The 21,154-nt window shown below is 27.1% G+C and overlaps 1 protein-coding gene and 1 pseudogene across 2 annotated transcripts in view; both read left to right on the top strand.

Annotated features, from left to right (window-relative positions):
* Positions 1-14,766, top strand: part of LOC129958463 (zinc finger CW-type PWWP domain protein 1-like) — a 29,050-nt gene extending 14,284 nt beyond the window's left edge. Inside the window, exons 5-9 of one of the 2 annotated variants that reach the window (XM_056070957.1) lie at positions 3,839-3,925; positions 6,580-6,666; positions 9,089-9,148; positions 10,156-10,191; positions 14,675-14,766. In XM_056070957.1, the coding sequence (XP_055926932.1) occupies positions 3,839-3,925; positions 6,580-6,666; positions 9,089-9,148; positions 10,156-10,167 (246 nt within the window). In that variant the 3' untranslated portion in view covers positions 10,168-10,191; positions 14,675-14,766. Of the gene's footprint in view, positions 1-3,838; positions 3,926-6,579; positions 6,667-9,088; positions 9,149-10,155; positions 10,821-14,674 lie in introns of those variants that run through there. The other variant, XM_056070956.1, reaches the window with a different exon arrangement.
* On the top strand, positions 11,614-16,753 carry LOC129958462 (uncharacterized; annotated as a pseudogene).
* Positions 16,754-21,154: the final 4,401 nt, after the last annotated feature.

The raw sequence follows: 21,154 nt of genomic DNA, 5'->3' as shown, positions 1-21,154 counted from the left end.
TTCTGTCAGCAGATGTTCTCTGTGGGAATTTGAGTTGTCTGACAATGATTGATGGCTTCGTCGATTAATTCTGTGGGAACTCAAAAAGATTGAACTGAGGAAATTTTGAGCTGACCGGATAAAACATTTTCCAGGGAGAAAAAAAAAGCAATTAAATAACACTATTTATTAATGCGTTTATATATGAGTTGCGATTGATACTATGAACATTTTAGTTCATTTTAAGCATAAGATATATATGAAACCTTCTATCTGTTTTAGTAAATGGTTAAAGAAAACTTTTTATACTTATCATTTATTGATATAAATAAAATCAGACATTTGGACTATAGGAATCTCTTAGATGGTATACCTTTTCTGTTTATAAATTAAACTAAATTATATTATCAGCTGATTTAATTTTGTTCGAATAGCTTCCAATTTTGTATTAAACTCATCAGATTTATTAAAGTTTTCTTAATGATCTGCAAAAACCAAACTTGGGAATTATTTAACTTATATATTAAACTAGTGTAAACTAATTTTATGTACTATGCGCGTTATCTAGGAGTATCTTATAGACTCAGCTTAGTTTTTACACTTAAAGAATAAGCAAGCCATAGAGAATATTATTTTTACTAATATTCCTATAACGTTATTTTTATTTATAAATTGTATATTTGAACATTTAAGCAACAGGAGACAGATTTTTTCGAAAATTATCTTGATGGAATGAAATTGATTATGCGGTTCTCTTCTGGATTACTTTGTTAAATAGTAAAATACACAAAAGGGGGAGGAGATTTTTACAAATTACGATCTTCAAAACCTTTGATAATTTTGTTGAACAGTAATTTGAAATTTTAGGTTTATTTTTAAATATAAAATTATTAAGGTAATAATATATAGTTATTATTTATATTATCGAAATAATATATTAACTTTAATGTTAAATTCTTTTAACAACTAAAACTATACAGTTTGGAGAGTCACGATCACCGCATTCTACTGTGCCTATAACGATATCAATTTGTAGCTAAGAAACTTACAATAGAATATTTTTTTAACATTTAAAATTGTAATTTGGGGATACTATTATTTTCCTAATAAATATTTTTTAATTAATGAGATTTTATGAATTTTTTTTTAATATAATCGATGTTTGTTTCTAAAAACTTTCTCGGAAAAATAAAATAAAATTTTAATAAAAATAGTATGTTGACATTACGCATTGGAATATAGTTGTAACAGTAAACCAGTGACAACCCTTTTTCATCGATTAATTTATTTTCAAAATTTCCTTTTTATTCGATTTTTTTAGATACTGAGAATTAGTATTAGCGGCCTTTTTTGAAACAAATTTATAGCAATTTTATGATTTATTATATTTTTGAGTTTACAAAATCAATGATTTCATATCTCTTTTATGCACCTTCCAAATAATTTTTAGCAAAAGATAAATAAAGAAAAAATAGAATTTTAATTAGAAACTTTGTTTGTATGTGGCAATTTATTTTTTGAATTAGAGTTAAAAAATATTTTAAAATAAAAATTGGTTTATTGTGGGAAAAAAAAAAAGGAATCAGTTAAAATAAATTTTAATGTGAACATAATAATTATTTCCGTTACAGGAGAAATCTACGTTACACTGATAACAAAATTCATATTATAATAAAAACTTAGAAATTTTAATAAACGGAAAACTTTTCTTTACCATACTGCCAACCATAGTACTGATTATGTATAAAATTCACTGATACATACTTTATACTAATATTTAGATTTTCTGTTACACATTTAAAAAAAGTATTTTTGGGGGGTGAAATTCTATGCATCATCTAAGTTGTATTTAAAAACCTATGATGGAAAATTTATCGTTGATAATTTATTTAAGATATAACTTTTATTTTTAAAAGCACTTAAAAATAAGTCATACATCTGTTTAAATTAACTGAGCTTTCTTTCGCGTCTGCGGAATTCTCACACTAAGCGGCCACAGGTAATTCAATTTTGTGAATATCAAATCCTTTCATTCATGAAAAAATATTAAATATATAACAGTATTTTTGACTTTATATTCATTTAACGGATATCACATGCGAAATTTATTTGCTATATTGAATGTCAGCAGAAACCTTTTTTAGAAAAAATAAATGTTTTACTTTGGAACTCTGAGAGCGAAATAAATTTGGTTCATACACATTGAGATAAGCAGCTCATTGCTTCCAGCGAATAGTCATTATGAGGCATGGTTTTAGGAGAGCTTCAGTCTAATCCCCGTTTCGACTGCCCGATGCCTTTACGGTTATGGTCGTAAATCTGCCATCTGACCCATTGTAGGACCACTCTCGGGCAATCACGTGACTATTAGATTATGCCTCCGCCGATATTTAGAAACGATATATTATAAACGAAAATCTCAAAATCGTTCAAGTTCTAAAACTTGATTTTTTTCAAAGGCAGATTTTTTTTTTTTTTTTTGATAAAATTCGATTTAAACTTTGTTTGGAATCATCACTTGACTATTGTGTTGTACAATCGTCAATTTTTAGAATAGCTCCCGTCGCAGTTTCGTGTTCATTCCCATTTTTTTTTTCTCTGTGCTTCTTCGGGCAATATCTTCCTGTAACCCTGCCTTATATTGGCCAGATAGGAGAATCGGCCTTCATGACGGTCATTCGCGCGAAGTAGTAACTTTTTGTGGGCGATAAGTCGCCAAATGTGACCAATCTTCTTTAACATTTTCTAATAACCCGAAAAGCGAAAAATTGATGCCTCAAAAGCGATAAATCGCCAATTTTCTGCCCATGCATTTTTAGGCTCCAAAACAACGTCATTTTCTTACATAATAATAATAAAAAAAAAAACGATGTAAACAAAAAAAAAAAAAAAAAGATTAAAAGAAAAAGGGAAGCAGCGTATCATCTGAAAGAATTAAAAGAAAAAGAAATTTTTTAGGTAGTTCAGGAAGATTTGAGAAAGAATTTGTCAGCTTCCATGTTTTGCAAAAGAACCTTAGAATCTTTTTATTAAAAACATTTAAGTTTAATTTATTAATAGATTTTATTGTTTTAAATAAAGGCTGTTTTTATTAGTATTAATAATTGATATTTCAAATTTGAAATTAACAATTGTTAGTATTTTTTGCATTTTAAGAGAAAGAAGCAAACAATAGTTATTTGTTATTTGAGTTATTAATTATAAATTATTTTCTTATATCTAACATTATTTGTAATAATAAATGAAAGTATAGAACACTTTTAAAAATATTAAGTTGTTATAAAGCATTTTTGATTAGAATAATTGATTTCTTATGATTAGTGTAAGGAATAATAATTTGGCCATTTCTCTTGTTTAAATCTTAGTTAAAATCTATATTAGATACAAATAATTTAGTATCTTTTTGTATTTTTGCTGAAATATAAGTTGTGCAAAGAGCACTAATTAGTTATTGAATTGTTATATCTAAGCAAAGGTTAGAAATACCAATTCTTCGTTATTGTGTTGCAAAAGTAATTTTTAATGTTTCGTAGAATTATTTTTCAGTTTATTTAGAAAAGAAGTAATTTGTTAACATTTTCATTATATTTTATGCATAAAAATGTACTGTTAAACAACAGTATTATGATATTATGTACATAAATTATGTATATTATGTACAGTATTATGTAAATAATACTGTACATAACACTGTATTAAATAATACAGTATAATGTACAGTATTATGTATACTGTTTTAAAAGATTTTTTAAATTGTCAGTTACATTTTTTTTAAAATTATATTAGAAATATATTACTTTTTTTTGAGAAAAAAGCCGGTCAAAGTATTTTTGATAATACATATATACTTTATTTTCAGAAATTTCACGTTGGGTTCTTCGACACTCCTGCTTCTAGAGCTTGGCTTGCCTCTATAGATATCCGACCATTTCACTTATCACCTCCGGTATGCTCTACCTTATGTTTGAATCCTTTAAATTATAATATAAATTAAGTATAAATAACTTAAAAAACTCAAGCAGCTCATGTCTTCAATTTCTATTTTATATTTGTTTCTCCATGCTTTCCCTTAATGTACCAAATTGAACGTTATTTCTAATATTTTCTTATCAGCATTTTTAATTTTGTATTCGGTATTGCATTGTTTTCTGTTAGTGGGTTACTATTTATTTCAATCCAATTTTAGTGATTAGTTTTTATTAGAGTATTCCTGTACCTTATGAATAAAGAAAATCCATTTGTAATGAATCAAAATTCATGATGTTATTGTGAAGCATCAAAATAACTATATGTGAAGAGAAAAATAACTCATTTCTTCAGCACTCTGCCAATGTACGCGATATTTTTCTACTACAACTTTCTTTAGTAAATCTGTGATTATCCGATCTGACATAGTGTTAACAGGATAACAGTCTGTCTAGATGGGCACTTTCTCTATTTAAAAATATTAATCGAAATTATTTTTATTAATACTTGATTGATTACTCGTTTTATAAGAAATAAAACTTGTACAACTGCTTCCGTTGTATTATAACTATTATTTTCATTGCAATGACACGTCGTAAAATTTCCGCTGTATCCACAAGATATGATCTCAATTTATTCCTTTTATGATATCAATTTATTCCTTTTACATTGAATGAAATCTCTTTAAATGTCAGATTAGATATAAACACCTGTAGCTTCATGGAAAATGGGGGACGAGGCATACATACCCTTTGTCTCTTCATTCAATTAAAATAAATCTTTTTCCTGAAATTTTAATAAAAATAAATTTTTTTAATTAAATTTAATAAATATTGATAATTATTTTAATAAATATTTGTATTTTTTATGTATTTATATCAATGATTTTTATTATTTTAACGAAATTCAATTTTTTATTATCAAAGATATAAAGATTTCGCTCGTTTCGTTTATTGAATACGTTAAATTGCGTGATATCCTTACGTTAAATTAGCTTTAGCATAAATATTTGGTTTAAACATAGCTTGCATTTTAATTTTTAAATTTTGTGTAAATTGGATATGAATTTAATTTTGAATTTAAAAATATTCATCATTACTTAATAGTTTGAATTATAAATGCGACTTCTGTCTTGTCTTTTATTTAGATTTGAATATGATATATAAAAACAACTCTAACGATGAATGTGATTCTACTATTAAACACTGCATATTTTACGAGAGTATTTGATCTATTACACAAAATTATTGAGAGGACAAAAATTTGAGAGAAAGATACAGCTAAATCATTTCTCGTTTCAAAATAAAGATCAAACTTCAAAGGAGATGATAGAAAAAGAACTGTGTAAATACTTAATGAAGAGGACGGATGTACACTGTATAAAAACAGTAAAAGGATACTAGTTTTTTTTTAAATAAGACTTTTTGTTATTTTTAATGCAATTATTTTTATAAGAATTATTTTTTAGATCATTCACCGAAAAAAATATTAGTATCATTACCATGATGTTCAAAAATAAAGTGTAAATGACAACAAAAATGGTTTTGTTCATTTGAAACTGTCTAAACTGCACATGGGCAGGTTTTCTTTCATCACGAGGCATTAACTTTTTAGGCCTACCAGTGTTCTTTCTTATTCCGTTTCTGTTTAGAATTTTAATAAAGTTAGAAACTGTATTGGGACTGACGTGCAGTACACGACCAATCTTTATCTTTATGTGCAACAATTTGACCTTTTTGAAAATCATTTAAGGGTATACCTCTAGGCATTCTGTAATTAAAGCATCAGTGAAATTTTTAACAAAATACTTTTTTCTGAAGAAAAACAGATTAAAAAGAGTATATACTTACTCTTCTATTCGTCACATTCCACCTAATAAAAAATGTAGTTGGTGTCCTACTTTTTTTACACACTGTAAATCGTATATTCTTGTCTTTTTAATTATAAATAGTTGCTACTTCATTTTTACATGAAAATAAAGAAAGCATTGTTAAATAAAACCTGCATAAGAATCTATTAGCCAAGATAAAAATATAAAAGAAAATTTACAGAAAACGACTGTCCTTCCACTTTTTTTAATCAGTGTAAGATTCTGAAATAATGAGTGAATGTCTATTGATATTTAAAATCACTTTGCTGGGATTACGAGATGAATAAAAATAAAGATTGAAATTCTGTCCCTGCGCACTGATCTGGATTTAGCGACTAGTTATCAACGGCGGTTATCTTTAAAAAAATTTATCTATCTTTAAAACAAATCATCCTCCCTATTATTTTTTATCAACGATGTCGTGCTTTTAACTACATCTTAAGCAATGACAAGACTCATATGTATAGATAGCTGAGTTAGCTCCTTCTGTTTTGCTACTAGAGGAAAAAAAATTATACTTTCCGTCTCTTTATTCTAAATCCCTTTCAACAAATAGAATTAATATTATCCCTTAATTAGTCTTCATGTTAAAGATTCATTAAGCATCTTTAAAAGCATTAAAAAATAAATTATTAGGAGTTCACCTAAAAAATTATTAAGAGTATTAGGTTCACTGAATTCTATCTCATTATTATGTTACTTTAAATGTACACATATGTATTATATACACATAATACATTCTTAAAAAAAACTTACTTTTCCAGATACAGAAAAATAGAAAATCTGTATCGTCAAAAAAATATAGAAATGCTGTATTGGAGGCTGAGAAGGCCGAAAAGATGACAAATGAGGTAATTTCTATTGTTCACAAATTTTTGAAGAATTTGAACCAAAATTTTAATTTGCTCAAAATTTGGTCACAACTAGGGATTGCAATATCGGACCAATAGTTCAATACCAGTATTCGGTATTTTTTAGATCTTAATACCGGGATACTGGTTTTAATACCAATAGTAGAAATTTTAGAAAAAGAAAGAAAGAACAGGTGTTTCTTTGTTTTATTTGACAGTTTTATTAGAGAGTGTAAATATCACAAAAAATAGTTTGTAACTTATAAATTATAACAGTATATAAAGAATCACAAAAAAGTAAAGTAACATCTTATTTATTTAAATAACGAAAAAGTGTAAATATCATTATTCAGTCTGTGATACTATTACAAATTTTTGAAAAGTGATCTTAAAAAACATAATGCATCAATTGTACTGTCATTAAGCCTGAAAAGTAATTTTGTGCAAAAATTACCAGCTGTCGAAAACGTTCTTTCGGCGTCTACGCTAGTTGGTGGTACTGTTAGCAATGCGCGATATATTTTTTCCAAGTATTTACCTCTAAATCCCTCATCTTCAAATAAATCGATTTCTCGTCGGATGGTTTTGAATATAACTGATTTCTGTATTGTAATTTGGTTTGTTGACATTTTTTTATTTATCGCTAATTATAATTTTTGTTCAAGAGACAATTCCTTTTCATTATGGACATTAATATCATCATAATCTTCGATAACTATACCGAATTCTTCTGAATGTGGATAGGTTTGTGGGTAAAAAATTTAAAAAAATTTACTATAAACTTGATCAGATTTGAATTTGTTAGTCTCTTTTCTTCTTTTTCATTTTCATTTTTAAAATCATTATAATTATGTAAATACTGTAAGACATACTCTCTTTCAGTTAGCCTTTCTTTTGTGCGATTTTTCAATGTAATATATAATTCTTCAGATAGTGATGTGCGCTCTTCTTTCGGTGACTGCAACATGGAATTTATTGTTGCATTAGCTGTTAATAAATTAGAATATCTCCGATATAATGCCTCAACAGCCAGTATTCACCCTTGACCTTGGATTTCCCCCATTAGATACTGTTTAGTTCAGTTTGTTTTCACGTGTATGTGAGTGTTCTGTTATTTCTGACAGCATTTTATTTTAACTCAAAATTTCATATTGATATGTGTAGCCAATAGTGATAAAAAATATTTTAGGAATGGTACGAAGAATATTTTACATAATATCATTAAATATTGTGACCATGAAGCAGAAAATTAAGCAGGAATTAAAATATTATTGAAAAAATTTAATAACATAAAAAAGAAACATTTTAATATAAAAAATATCATTATTATTTTGTGAAAAAGTAATTAACAAATTTTAAGAACAGAAATTTTTTATTTATTCTTCATAATTTAATGTTTATGTTCTTTATATTAAATAAAGATTTCTCTGAAATATTCTACTGTGCATTAGTACCTTTTCCCTTCTGTATTACTAATTATGTGTAATGTTTACGTCTCATAAAACCGCGAGTCTTCATTGTTAAATGTAAACTTCTCCTCCTTTCATCTTTCTTATTTTATCGAATCAAACCCATCCTAACGCTTGCGCAAAAACGCGGAGGGTTTTGCAATCCCTTGTCAAACAGTATTTTATCACTTCTCTTGATTATAGAGGCAACTTTGTATTCACAGTCTAATTAGGGAGACATAAAACCAAAAACGTATCCTAATTTGCTATGTTGGCGATGCCTGAACATTTAGTGGAGACAATTTCAAAAAGTTTTAGTAAATACCGAAAAAACGGTATTTTAACTTGTGAATACCGGTATTACAAAATTGTACAAATGGCTCAAAATACCGGTATTTGTTATACCGGTATTGCAATCCCTAGTCACAACAATTTTTTGTTTGTACGATAGTTAATACTAGCTTCCATTTTGATGTGTTGATTTTAAAGTTGTTATTTGAAATCCAAGATATTTAGGTCTATATTTAACGATATTCTCATTTTTTTTTTTTTTTTTTGCTCTATTTAAACCTAATGTTGCAAATAGGCAAAAAGGAGCAAGGTTTCCTTCGCCAGAAACCATGCTTAGAAACAAAATAGGGCGTTTCAGAAATTTTGCTTATTCGAGAAATTCGTTATTATAGATAGTATGGAGTCCTTGATAAGAATTTTTTTAAATTCACTATGAATATCGAAGTAAAGCCCAGGTTAACTCTTCTGAAAATATTGAAATAGTGTATTGTCGTTGAGAATTCGTTAAGTGTACGGAACTTCAAAGCATCAAGAAACAAATCAGAAATTTTTCGCAAAAAATCATCACCAGAAGCGTAAAATCATTTTTACTGTGTGAGGATATTGCATAAAAAGGCAATACTTCAGGGTTAAATTTTAATATAAAGACTAACATTTTTAACAGCAAATTAATCTTATTGCAGGAAAGGAGGCTCGAGAAGCACAGCTTCGCAGTTCAGCGAAAAATCGAGATGAAAATAAAGGTAACTTCAGTTCTTTAATTTACAATATATCAATTTAGTAAAATTTCTTCTTTAAAATTTCCTAATGGTGAGGGAAATTGTCTTTTTGTCATTTATTATCAATAAATCAAGATTTTGAACTTATTGCTGAAGTTGGCTTAGGAGGAGGGGGGGGGAAGGAATGGTCATGTAAATTGTATTTTGCCTTAAAACAGAATCGACGGAGTATACCTTACTCATTTGAGAACAATTTGCAATCTTAAATTTTATTAATTATGGTGGTAATCTGTTTTAATAAAATTAAAATATAAAATATGATAAAGAATTCTTTAATAGAAATTTTAGGATCTTCTGTAAATTTAGGCATGTGTTGTAGTAAAAAATTTTAATTAAAATCTAGTAACATTCCAAGTGTTGTGAAGGGAATTTCAATGCTTTGTTTCCTTCTCACAGTTTAACCCTCTTAATGAAATATAAACATAAATATGAGGATGCAAGTCGTTGATTACTAAAGTAATTTTTGTCGATTTATTTGCATTTGATTTATGTGAGAAATTATAAAGCGCCTTACTTGTATAGAATGTTTGATTTTAGAAATCGACTTGTTGGAGAAAGACGAATCATCCCGAAAAGGAACAACTGAATCTTTACCATAGCAATTGAAAGTTAGGATTTTTTGCGTAGATCCATACAATTCCGTGTCCTATTTTTCTACATTAGTAGTAGCATTGAAAAAACTGAAATGTATTTCAAATGTAGAATTAACTTTTTTAATTCCCATTTCAGAATTTAAATTTATTTTCTCTCTCTCTCTCTCTCTTTTTTTTTTAAGTATTATTTTGCTGTCTGATCGCGTGAATAGGACAGATTGTATAGGTATGGGTATTCTGAAATTATTAACAGAAGGGCAGGTTTTCGAATTCGTTTACTCATGATTTTTATATAGAGTTATAAAAAAATTAACATGGTTAATTTAATATTTGAATTGTGACATTTATTCATATTATTGCTTTTTTTCTCTCTCAAAGCGAAGCGAGTAAGGAGGAAGAGGAGTGTCCAGAAAGGTATGTATAATTCAATTTTTTTTTCTCTCTCTTATGAAAAATAGCATTAACTTAAATCTCAATGCTGAGAAGATAAATCAAAGGCTCCTTTTTGAGAGCGCCATATATTCATTTTTTGCTGTTGTTACTATAACGAAATAAGGAACAAAGGTAGGAAAGTGTCTGGGACGACTAAAAAAAATATAACACAGCCTCATCATCAAAGCGGACTCAAAAATCATTTGGCTCATTCAAATTATTTGAAACTGATTACTGATTATTTCTATATAACTATATATTTTACACAGTAAAGAATTTATGTCCGAGTGAAACATACTTAGATTGATAACTAAGATCATACATATGATTGACCATTTTTCACAACACATTTGCCCGCGAATAAAAAAAAAGAAACCATTCGATATTTTAAATTTTGTTGGACAGAAAAAAATTATACAGAATAAGTGATTGATTCGTCAAGGACACCACAGAATCATGGCTTTCAGTACTTACTATCAAATCCCACATGAAATTAAATGTGGTTGCAATGCCGTATTTCTGTGAATTATTTTTTAATTTCATGGAATTACATTAGTTTTATTATTTATTTGTATAAATTTTTATAGAATGTATGGAAATAATTATAATATTAATTGTTTAATAATTGTTAGAAATAATTCTAATTAACTATTCTAATTTAATTGCAAACCTTTTTTTTAATACTGTTAAGAAAATTGGTGTCAAATTCTGCTTTCACATACATAGGCGATAGAATTTTCAGTTACAATTTTTCTTCACTTTTTGAAAGCATTGATATTTAGGAACTAAATTTTTTTTAATTACCATAAATAAAGATACAAATTCTTGCTTCAGACACTGATTTGAATAAAGGATTTAAAATTAAATATGTATCACAAAAATGAATTTAAATTAAATGATTTAATGTCAGACATTCAAATCTCGGAGGAAACATTTGTATATAAAACATATAATAAATCGGTCTCTAATAATCAGAAACATTTGCAAAAATATACTGAATTAAGAGCAAATTCAAATTTAAAAAATAATTTCAATTTTTCTACTACTTTTCTTTTTACCTATGTTTTATTATTTTAAAATGCAATAAAGAGATTGATTTCTTTTACGTAGAAGGCAATTTTAGTTAAATATTTGATGCTACAATAGAGCCCCCACAGCAATAAGATTTCATATGAACCTTGAAATACACAATTTTATATTTTATAAGAATGTTCATTTACTATATAACATATTCTACAAAAACTATATCTGCATTGTATAATTTTCTATCATACCAGCTTTAATAATTTAATTTTCGACTGATATTATTGGAGAACTATAACTTTAAAAATAATAAACAATAAAATCATGATAAATGTTTAATTGATTTGCATGTGTGAGATTGGAAATATGCATTTAATCATATATTTTCAAGATTTGTGTAGATAGTATGCTTAATTTGTGTATTAAAAGTTATATTACTTCAGTAGGTTTTGTTACACTGTTAGCCAATAAAATTTCATTTTCTACTTACATTCCACGTATATTCTGCATTGAAATAAATTTTGTTCCATTTTATCCCTTTTACCCTTAGAACTATACGGCAGGTCTGATTTAGTAGGTGATCATTTATACTTGTGTAAATATAAATGATCATGATTGTGTATATAGTCACATATAAATCGTGAAGGTTGTTCATTTCCGCTTTTTTTAGAAAATAGTGTACAAAAGAAACAAAATATCAGGTCCTGCATTTTGAAATGAATTAACCAGCTTTCATCATTTGATATTTTTTTAAGTAGTACGTAGTGGAAAATAATCTACTTTCAGCCTTCTTAACAAAAAAATCCTTTGTGTTGTAAAGGTCCGGTTTTAACACAAATTATTCCAAACTTAACAGTTATGATACTTCGCCATAAACCTAGATCATTATATTCACTTGTTATTGTTAGCCATAAACCTACAGCATTAAATTCACTTGTTATTTTTAGCCATAAACCTAGAGCATTAAATTCACTTGTTATTTTTAGCCATAAACCTAGAGCATTATATTCACTTGTTATATTAATTGTTATTGTCATTTTCTGATTCTATCATATTTGAATAAACATACGATACTTCAATAAATTGCGCAGTTTCATTGTAAGACTGCATAGTTTGTGCAAAACTTTCTTCTCCAGTTGAAGCTTGAATTGAACTTCTGAAGTCGGAACAATTTCATTGTCAGAATTATTTCATAGACAAGAAAACAGATCTACTTGTGACTTCTTAAAATTTAATTTTTTTTTCTTTTGTAATAATTTTCTTTTTTGACACTCAGAGTGACATTTCCTTGGCATGATTAGATCTAACAATATGAAACGTTTTATGGAATAAGTTATTAAGATATTTTATACAATTTAACCTAGTAGATGAGGGAAGTGTCCGTAAATCTTCAAATCACAAGTCCGGACACCTTATGTTTATAATATATTGCAAACTTGCACTACACTGCAATATATCTATAAACTTAGTAATTTCCAAACTCGTCGATTGTTTCAATTAAATTTCTTACTCTCTTCTATTATCCTACTATTATTTTAGTTCTTGATCATGTTGGGACCCACTGATCGTGGGGCCCAGGTGCATAGCATCTGCTGCATCCCTCAGATGGCCGGCTCTGCTACCATGCCTGTACGCGCTCCTTTCTTTTCATTAGAGTTTAAAAATAAGTATTCGGACGATAACGTCCGGATTACCATTTTTAATAACAAAAAAAATTATATTATGTAATCCTATGACATCGGACGGATATCTTTTCAGGATATCCGTCCGATGTGGTGGAGGGAGAGAGGGAAAGGGTGAGCCAAGACCACACAGGTGAATACATTTAAAATTCTATCATTTTGTATAAAACAACATTAATGTCTCCTTAAATAGCTTTTTATATATTATGTTCATTCTCCCACTTCATATTTTCTTGATTCATGATTATAGATATAAATAACACTATTTTATTTTCAATTGATTACATTTATGTGGATGTAAAACTAGCAAAAACCGATAATACGTTAATTGCTGATAATGTGACTTTGTGAAATGCAGTTCAGGACCAAACTACACATATGTTCAGGATCAGCCATTAAAGAGATTCAAAACCCATATCTCGCTCATCGGATTACAAGATTAGTATATTTTACTAAGGATTATGAATCATCTGAAGCAACCAACATGTTTTTCTGTAAAGATATAGCAGATAGAAATTTTTTGACATTTGTAGGAACTCATGCAGATAATGAAAAAAGAAATAGTTTTACCCTTAAGAAAACTTTTTTTTTTGTCATGGTATATGGAAATACTTTTAGAATTGAGATTTGCTTAAGGAGAAGTGATTCATTTACCTTATTAAAATTTAATGTGATTTATTAATTATTTGTTTAATTAATAACTAAGTAATGAATCAATGCATACAATTTTGTGCCAGATACGTAACTAAAGCATCTAATGGGGTCAATTCATGTGACGTAAAAGTCGCATGTCATGTACCTCTTGCACATGGCATTTAAGTTTCATCCGCACCGCTTTCGTCGATCAGTCTGCCATTAACGTTCTCCGCCAAGTATGAAGCGGATTTTTTGTTTACATTTGATGTTATAATTTTGAGTCGTTATCGTTCAACTTATTATCTGTTAAAAGATGAGGTACTGTTGTGTTCCTGAATGTTTTAATGCGAAGCACAAGAGTGATTGTTGTAACAAAACATTAAAGTTTCCTTTAAACAATCCTGTCTTATTGAACGCGTGGATTGTTAACATTGGAATAGATATTAAGCCTTCTTCGATTTCTGTGATATGTTCGGACCATTTTGAAGAAAATTCATTCAGTGTGTGCCCGTTTACCAACTGTCGAAAACTGAAATCCAAAGCAGTGCCAGTAATTTTCAAAAAAAAAAAAAAAAAAAAAAAATCGAAGGAAAAGAAATCGGTAAACGATTTGCCATCGGTAACAAATTGAGACAAGCAGACAAGACCGTGAGTATAATTCTAATTTATTTTATTGACATTTGATGAAATTTCTGATAATTTTGAATATTCTTAGAAGGTTTTAAAATGTTTAAATGAATATTATATTACATTTTTCCTGCAAAATCTTATCTAAATTTAATGGATGTAAGTAAACAAACTCCTGTTGCAAAAAATATCACTCCCAGTTTAAAATTACGACCTGATAAAATACTAAACTTGAGTTGAAGTGAATAAATTTCTTAAGGATTTATTTAATAAGTTAATCCTTCTCTAACGACTTAAAATATAACTTTCTTATTGTTATTGATTGTTACCAGCATTTATAATTGATGTATTTATTAAAAGTGCTCTTAACTTGATAAATTAAATGCTGCATATAAGAAATAAGTATATATTTTGAAAATGCATGCATATAATTTAGTTTAGCATATAAATGCAACAGAAATGATTATTAATCAAAATTATGTGAATTCTGCTTTCAGTGGAGTGCACCCTGTTTCTTCCCAAACTATGACTTTTACTGAAATAATCAACAAGATCAACAATTTGCAGAATGAGTTGCAAGAACTTACAGATTCTGTAGGAAGAAAGACCTTCATTCCAGAGAATATTGTTGATGAGATTAAAATGAGGGCATTGACAGGATTCACTAAAGAAAGGTTTTTCTCTGTATTTTCTTTTTTGAATTTTGAAACAGATCTTCAAAAATTGAATTCGTCGAAGCGTCCAGTTGACTTATATTTTCTGTTCCTTGTTAAATTAAGGACTGGAATTTCAAATGAATTTTTATCCCTTTTATTTGAAATTTCAGATTCTACTGTTTCAAGGTATTTTAATTTTGTAACAACAGCTTTGTATGAAAAACTGAAATTGTTACCTATATTTCCTCCAAAGTCATTAGTCACTGAAACCATGCCGAAACAGTTCCGTTCAGAAAATAAGGACTGCCGAGTCATTATTGATTGCACTGAATTTCTTATACAGAAACCTAACAGTCCAGCAGAACCGCAAATGACTTTTAGTTTCTATAAGAATGCAAATACTTTGAAAGGTTTGATTGGCATAATGCCTTCAGGAGCCATCAGCTTTATTTCACCTTTATACTGTGGTAGCTTATCTGACAAGGAGCTTTTTATTAAAAGCCATTTGATGGATATGTTAGAACCAAATGATGCGTGATGGCAGATAAAGGTTTTCCAATGGAACAAGAACTTTTAAAAATAAGATGTAAATTAAAATGTCCTAAATTTTTGAGGGACTGTATTCAGTTCGATGTAACTTAAAGAATTGATAATTGTAAAATGTCTAATGTAAGAGTTACAGTAGAAAGAGCTATTTCAAGAATTAAAATGTACAAATATTTTGCAGGGGCTCTATCTTATATTTGTTTACATAATGTCAATTCTATATTTTTTATTTCTTGCATGTTGTGTAACTTTCAAAAACTATTAATTAACATTAAATAATTTTTTATTTTTAGTTTTTAACATTATAATAAAATGCATTACAAAATTTTACTTTTGTATTGTTAACCTTAAAATTCCCTTTATCTATTAGCAATTAATATTGTTTGATTCTTGCTAGGTAATCATGTCTAATAACAAAATATCAATTTGTTATTCTTATTAGAGCTTTCTTTCTCATAAGTATCATTTTTTCTTCATTGCATTACTTATAAAAATAATTTTTCAGTGTATTTTTGTAATTAACTGTATCACTTGCAACCATATTTAAAAACTGTATTTAATTATTTATAGCAAAACCAGTCAGAAAATTTTTCTTATTTATCTTTTTATGATTGTTTGAATTTTGGTTATCAATACTATCGCAATATCATGGTGAAATGAATGAATGGATGATTCCTAAAAACATTATTACTGGTTTTCTAAACACATTTGCTGATTTATAATGGCTTTAAAGTGGAGAATTTATGTCCAGCAACAGTTTTTATTGTTAAGAATGTTATGTCATTAGTTTCTTGTATTTAAACTGAAATCGATTGTTATCATACTATACTATTGTTCACTTAAGTGATTTCATTTTTAAAAATACAGGTCATTTAATTGATAATCAATTTCCATATCAGTATTTATTGTATATTTTTTATTTTCAATTTCTTTTAAATTGCTGGATTTTTATTTTAAACTTCATTACAGCATGGATATTTCACTCTTTTTTCTGTTTCTTTAATATATTGAATTTGAATCATTATAAAATTCTGCACAAGTATAAAAGTGTTTCTTCCAACTCCTCTTGATATCCTATGTAAATTATATAAATATCATTACCTCATTCTTGTGTATTAAATTTATTGTATTGTATGCTTTTGTTTTATTTTATGATATTCATTTAATATAATTTTTGCCAGTGTAACATTAGCATTTTAAAACACATTATTCACATTAATTAAATGTTATTTAATTTAAAAAATCAGAAGTGTTATTATTGATAATGTTTTTATTGGAGATTAAAAAATTATTCTTTTAGTATCTAGGATGTTTCTTTTGAATAAAGTTAATTTCCTCATTTATTTTGACAATTTTATCATGCTATGTTTATGTTCTTTCTAAGTGTCTTAAAAATAACTGCTGATAAGTAGTTTTTGAGTTTTTTTCAATAGGTTTATTAAGACATCCATTTGTTCATGTTTTTTCAAATAATTATCATATGTATTTTATCTACTATATATTTTTATAATGTTTAAATAAAAATATTGAAGGCTTAATCATGCTTGTTTCTTCTTTAATAATTCCTACAAGTTAAAATAAGTGATGCCTAGATAATAAAAAAAAAAGATATCTATACTTTTTTATTTCTTAATTTTAAATTACAAACATAATTTATTCAATATATACAAATTTGAAATACTCGCTCTTTCCTTTGAGCATACTGCAAACCTCAAAGTCTCGATATTCATAAAAAATATATAATTATTTTATTAGTAACTTTCAACATTTTAACTTATTTAAGAGTAATGATTATTTTAAAAAGATTATATTTATAAAATTCAGTATTTAGTAACATTTAATTAATATGTAAAAAATAAGTATGCAATTTTTCAAAAACACTTTGCCATAGCAATTTGTCAAAATGTATTTTTTGGGCAAAAATTTTTTTGTCATCAGTTGATCCTTTCTCATTGTAAAAAACAACAAACATGCATTCATTAAGATTTGCCACTGCCAGCTGACATTGTATTTGGTAATAATACTTATGGCTTTTCTTTAAGGTAATTTCACCATTATTTTCACTTAAACAAAATCCTACTCTTTTTTGACAGAGTTCTATTAATGTCATATTGGTGGGATCGAAAATACATTTAATTTCCAACAGCATGTAATTTTCTCCTGCTTTAATTAGACCGTCCGGAGACACAGCTATATATTGGTAAAAGGGGTGAATTCCGGTTTTTCTAACTACATGCTTGGGATTTCGTCTTATATACCACTGCCGAACATAATCTTCATTCTTAATGCCTAAGCAACTGCTGGAATAAAGGAGATGTCCGTGTCTTTTTACTTTTTGATAGAAGCTGCCAAATTTTTTAAGTCTTTCACCTTTAAATGATATCTTTAATGTTGCTTCCAGTGAGACATCTTCCTTTCATTTTTCCACTCTGTGCCTTTTTGATTTATTGTTTTTCTTTCTATGTCTTGCAATTCTGAGAGGTCCTTAGTGTACAGCATTTTGAAAATTAAAATGTTTTGGAGAATCAGGAAAGTTATTCATTAGAGTAATATTGGTGCAAACAACTGGTGGTAATGGAATCAGCAGCCCCAACAGCACATGTACATTCAGCTTTTGAAATCTGAAATAAATATTCAATAGATATAAAATATGAATAATACAGACTAATGATTAAAATTTTTTAATACTTAACAGATAAAAATTCCAAGTTAATTAAAAAAAATTTGCTTACATATAGAAAGTTGGAATTCTGAACATATTCTTTATTGTAAGAGTCAATTTTAATGAGTATAATATATTTTAATCAACTAAAAATAATGACGAATAAAACTGTAAAAATTTTCCTTGTCTTTCTGGCATATACTGCACTAAAATGGTATCGTCTGTTACATTTATTAAATTTCAGTATAGAATTGAGATTGTGAATGTATTTTTACTATCCATAATCTTTTTTAAAAAGACTGCAAGTGATGATAATGTGGTAATGGGGGGGGGGATTTTAAAATTCACAACTTAACAGATTATTAAAATACTTTTTCTAAAAAAGTTACAAAAATTTCACAAAGCATAGGACTTTGTTACAATTTTTATATATCTTCTTGATGAACTTAAATTCAGAATTTTAAGACAATCGTACTTTTAATATTTCTGTAAACTAAAATTATGTCTAATAAATTAAATTCTCCTACAAGATTCGTTCTATCTATAGAGAATTTGTAAAATAAAATAAAAAACGACTGAGATTTTATATTTTCAATAATAAATCATACATAAAAAATTAAAATAATAAAAATTATTTAAAGTAAATGAATAAAAGATTTTTTTTTATTTGTTACACTTATATAATAATAATAATTTTATTAACCTTACAATCTATCTGCATTTCTGAAACTGGCTGATACTTGACCTTATTTTTCATTTCTGCTCGTACATCAGCTGCTATCATAAATTTGTCGTCCTATCCGCTGAAAAATCTTAAGTCGCTGAGGAATTTGTCTTTGTATAATTGGAGACCTTGTTTTATTCGCGTTACAACGCTATTATTTCCCGTCGAAGTGGAATAATTTTCAGCATATTCTAAAATATGCTGGAGTTCAAATTCTTCTAGGCATAAAGGATTTTCAATAACGCTAGTGTACATATTAATTAAAAAATTATTAACAAAAAATAATAGAACTCGAATTAAATTTGAAATGAAAACAAATTTAAATAATCTAAGACTTATTAATTTTGTGAACTAGACAAACTAATAATGCACATGGGAAAAAAACGCCTACCACAGTAAAAAAAAAAAAAATGGTTTGGAAAAAAAAATATAGAGAAAGATAAAACGACAGCAAACTAATTAGGAAGCGATATTAATTAATTATGTAAAAAAATTACATTAAAAATGTTAATTAAAATTCTTATTTAAGAAATAAAATTACATTACTACCGAAAATTTTAAGAAAATAATTCAAATATGAATTTCTTTTTAAATCAAAGTTTAAAAAATCAAAAGTTTTTGCTAATTAATCGGCAAGCGTAAGATTTAACTTTAACTTCAATGTTCTTAACAATGTTATCGAAAGACATCCCGATATGCGCAGAACGGTTTGCAATTGAACAGACACGGTTTGTTTGGTACATGACACGTGACCGTAAATTGACCCCATTTTCTGTCTTATTGATAAATTTCTCAAAATTTATGCTGATCTACATAACTTCAAAGATTAATGATTTTGATTTTAAGCATACTCCCCATTGTCTTATAAAGGGTTAAAAGAAAATTAAATTGAAAGAAAGTATAATAAAAGTTTTCATGACATAAAAAGTGAAGAAAAATAATAATTTGGATAAAATATGGATACCTTTGTTTCGATTGGATAGATTTTCAATTATTATAAAAATTATGTTAAGTTGAATGTAGATAAGCGCATTGCCCAATATGAAATGAATATTTCTGATGTTGACTTATGCCATTCTTCACATCACTTAAAATGCTGTTTTTTCGGTAAAAATAGGGCCCATATATAAATTGATTGTGAAAATTTTTAGATCAAAAATAGGACAGCGTTTTATATATATCCCAAATGGTTTTAAAGTTTTAATGGACAGAGATAAACAATGGTCTGCCTACGCTGGCATGCGGCTATAAATTCCATTTTATGGTGTCTTGCAATTGGCGCATACAATAAAAAAAAATCATGCAACAGATAGAAATTTTATGAAAAATATTTTGGAAAAATCTTTTCATAAAATTGTTAAAAGAAAATCGTTAGCATTTCGCTATGCAAATTACATTTTTAAAAAAACTGAAACGGCTAAATTATAGTTAAATGAAAGAAAATAAATCGCCTGAGAATTAATTTGTTATTTTGAAAAATTATAATAAAGTTAATTTATTTTGTATTTTAATTTTCACAAATAAAAATAACTGTCTGAACCTAAAAAAATCTTAAGAGTACGTGATGGTACCGCAAGTATGCCCTAAACATTAAAAAAGGGCTTAATATAAACATTATTGTACATTTTGTATAAATAATTTATAAAAAATTTTATTTTTATGCAGCGTGTTCCATTTTCAAATAAGTAAAACTCACTTAATTTTAAACATACAAGTATGCGGTTTTGTTTTGTTTTTGTATTGTTTTATAAAAAAAATGAAAGCTTTTTAGTTGACTAAATTTGTTTAGAGGGGTCACATAAAAATTTTAAAAAAGAATAACTTTTGGAAAATTAACTGAAATTTTTTTTATTAACATGCTTTTATTTCATGCTTTATTTTCAACTGCTTTGGAATTTACATTGCTCACTTAGTTCTAATAGGTAAATAATTAAACCACGTTTCAATCTTTTTTGGGACAACCTGTGTATTACTATAAATAATGAAGTATATCCTCGACCCGATTACTATGTAAGCTTCAAAAAAGGTGAACTGAATTATTGGGAATGTTTTTAAGACTTATTTAATATCTTATTTAAATACAAACAACTCTGAAAGTGGATGTTTGATTAATTACTTAAATTGATGTATCTAGTCATTCCAGCAAAACCTTTCAAATTTTATATTATTTTCGATTAAAAAGAAAAGAAAGGGAAAAATGAAGATATATAACAAAACATTTGAATATATGCCTATAATAGAATATTTCACCCTTATTGAATGATATAGTATCCTTTTGGTATTGTCTTGAATGAAGAAAAGGACCTTCGATCCCTCCAGAAAATAATTTAAACTAACAGGACAGAATTACGATATTAAAAAATGGCAATGAAAATGTAAGTGATCCGAT

Source organism: Argiope bruennichi, chromosome X1 (assembly GCF_947563725.1).
Source record: "Argiope bruennichi chromosome X1, qqArgBrue1.1, whole genome shotgun sequence".
Classification (NCBI taxonomy): Eukaryota; Metazoa; Arthropoda; class Arachnida; order Araneae; family Araneidae; genus Argiope; species Argiope bruennichi.
This window is presented reverse-complemented; position numbering and strand designations above follow the sequence as displayed.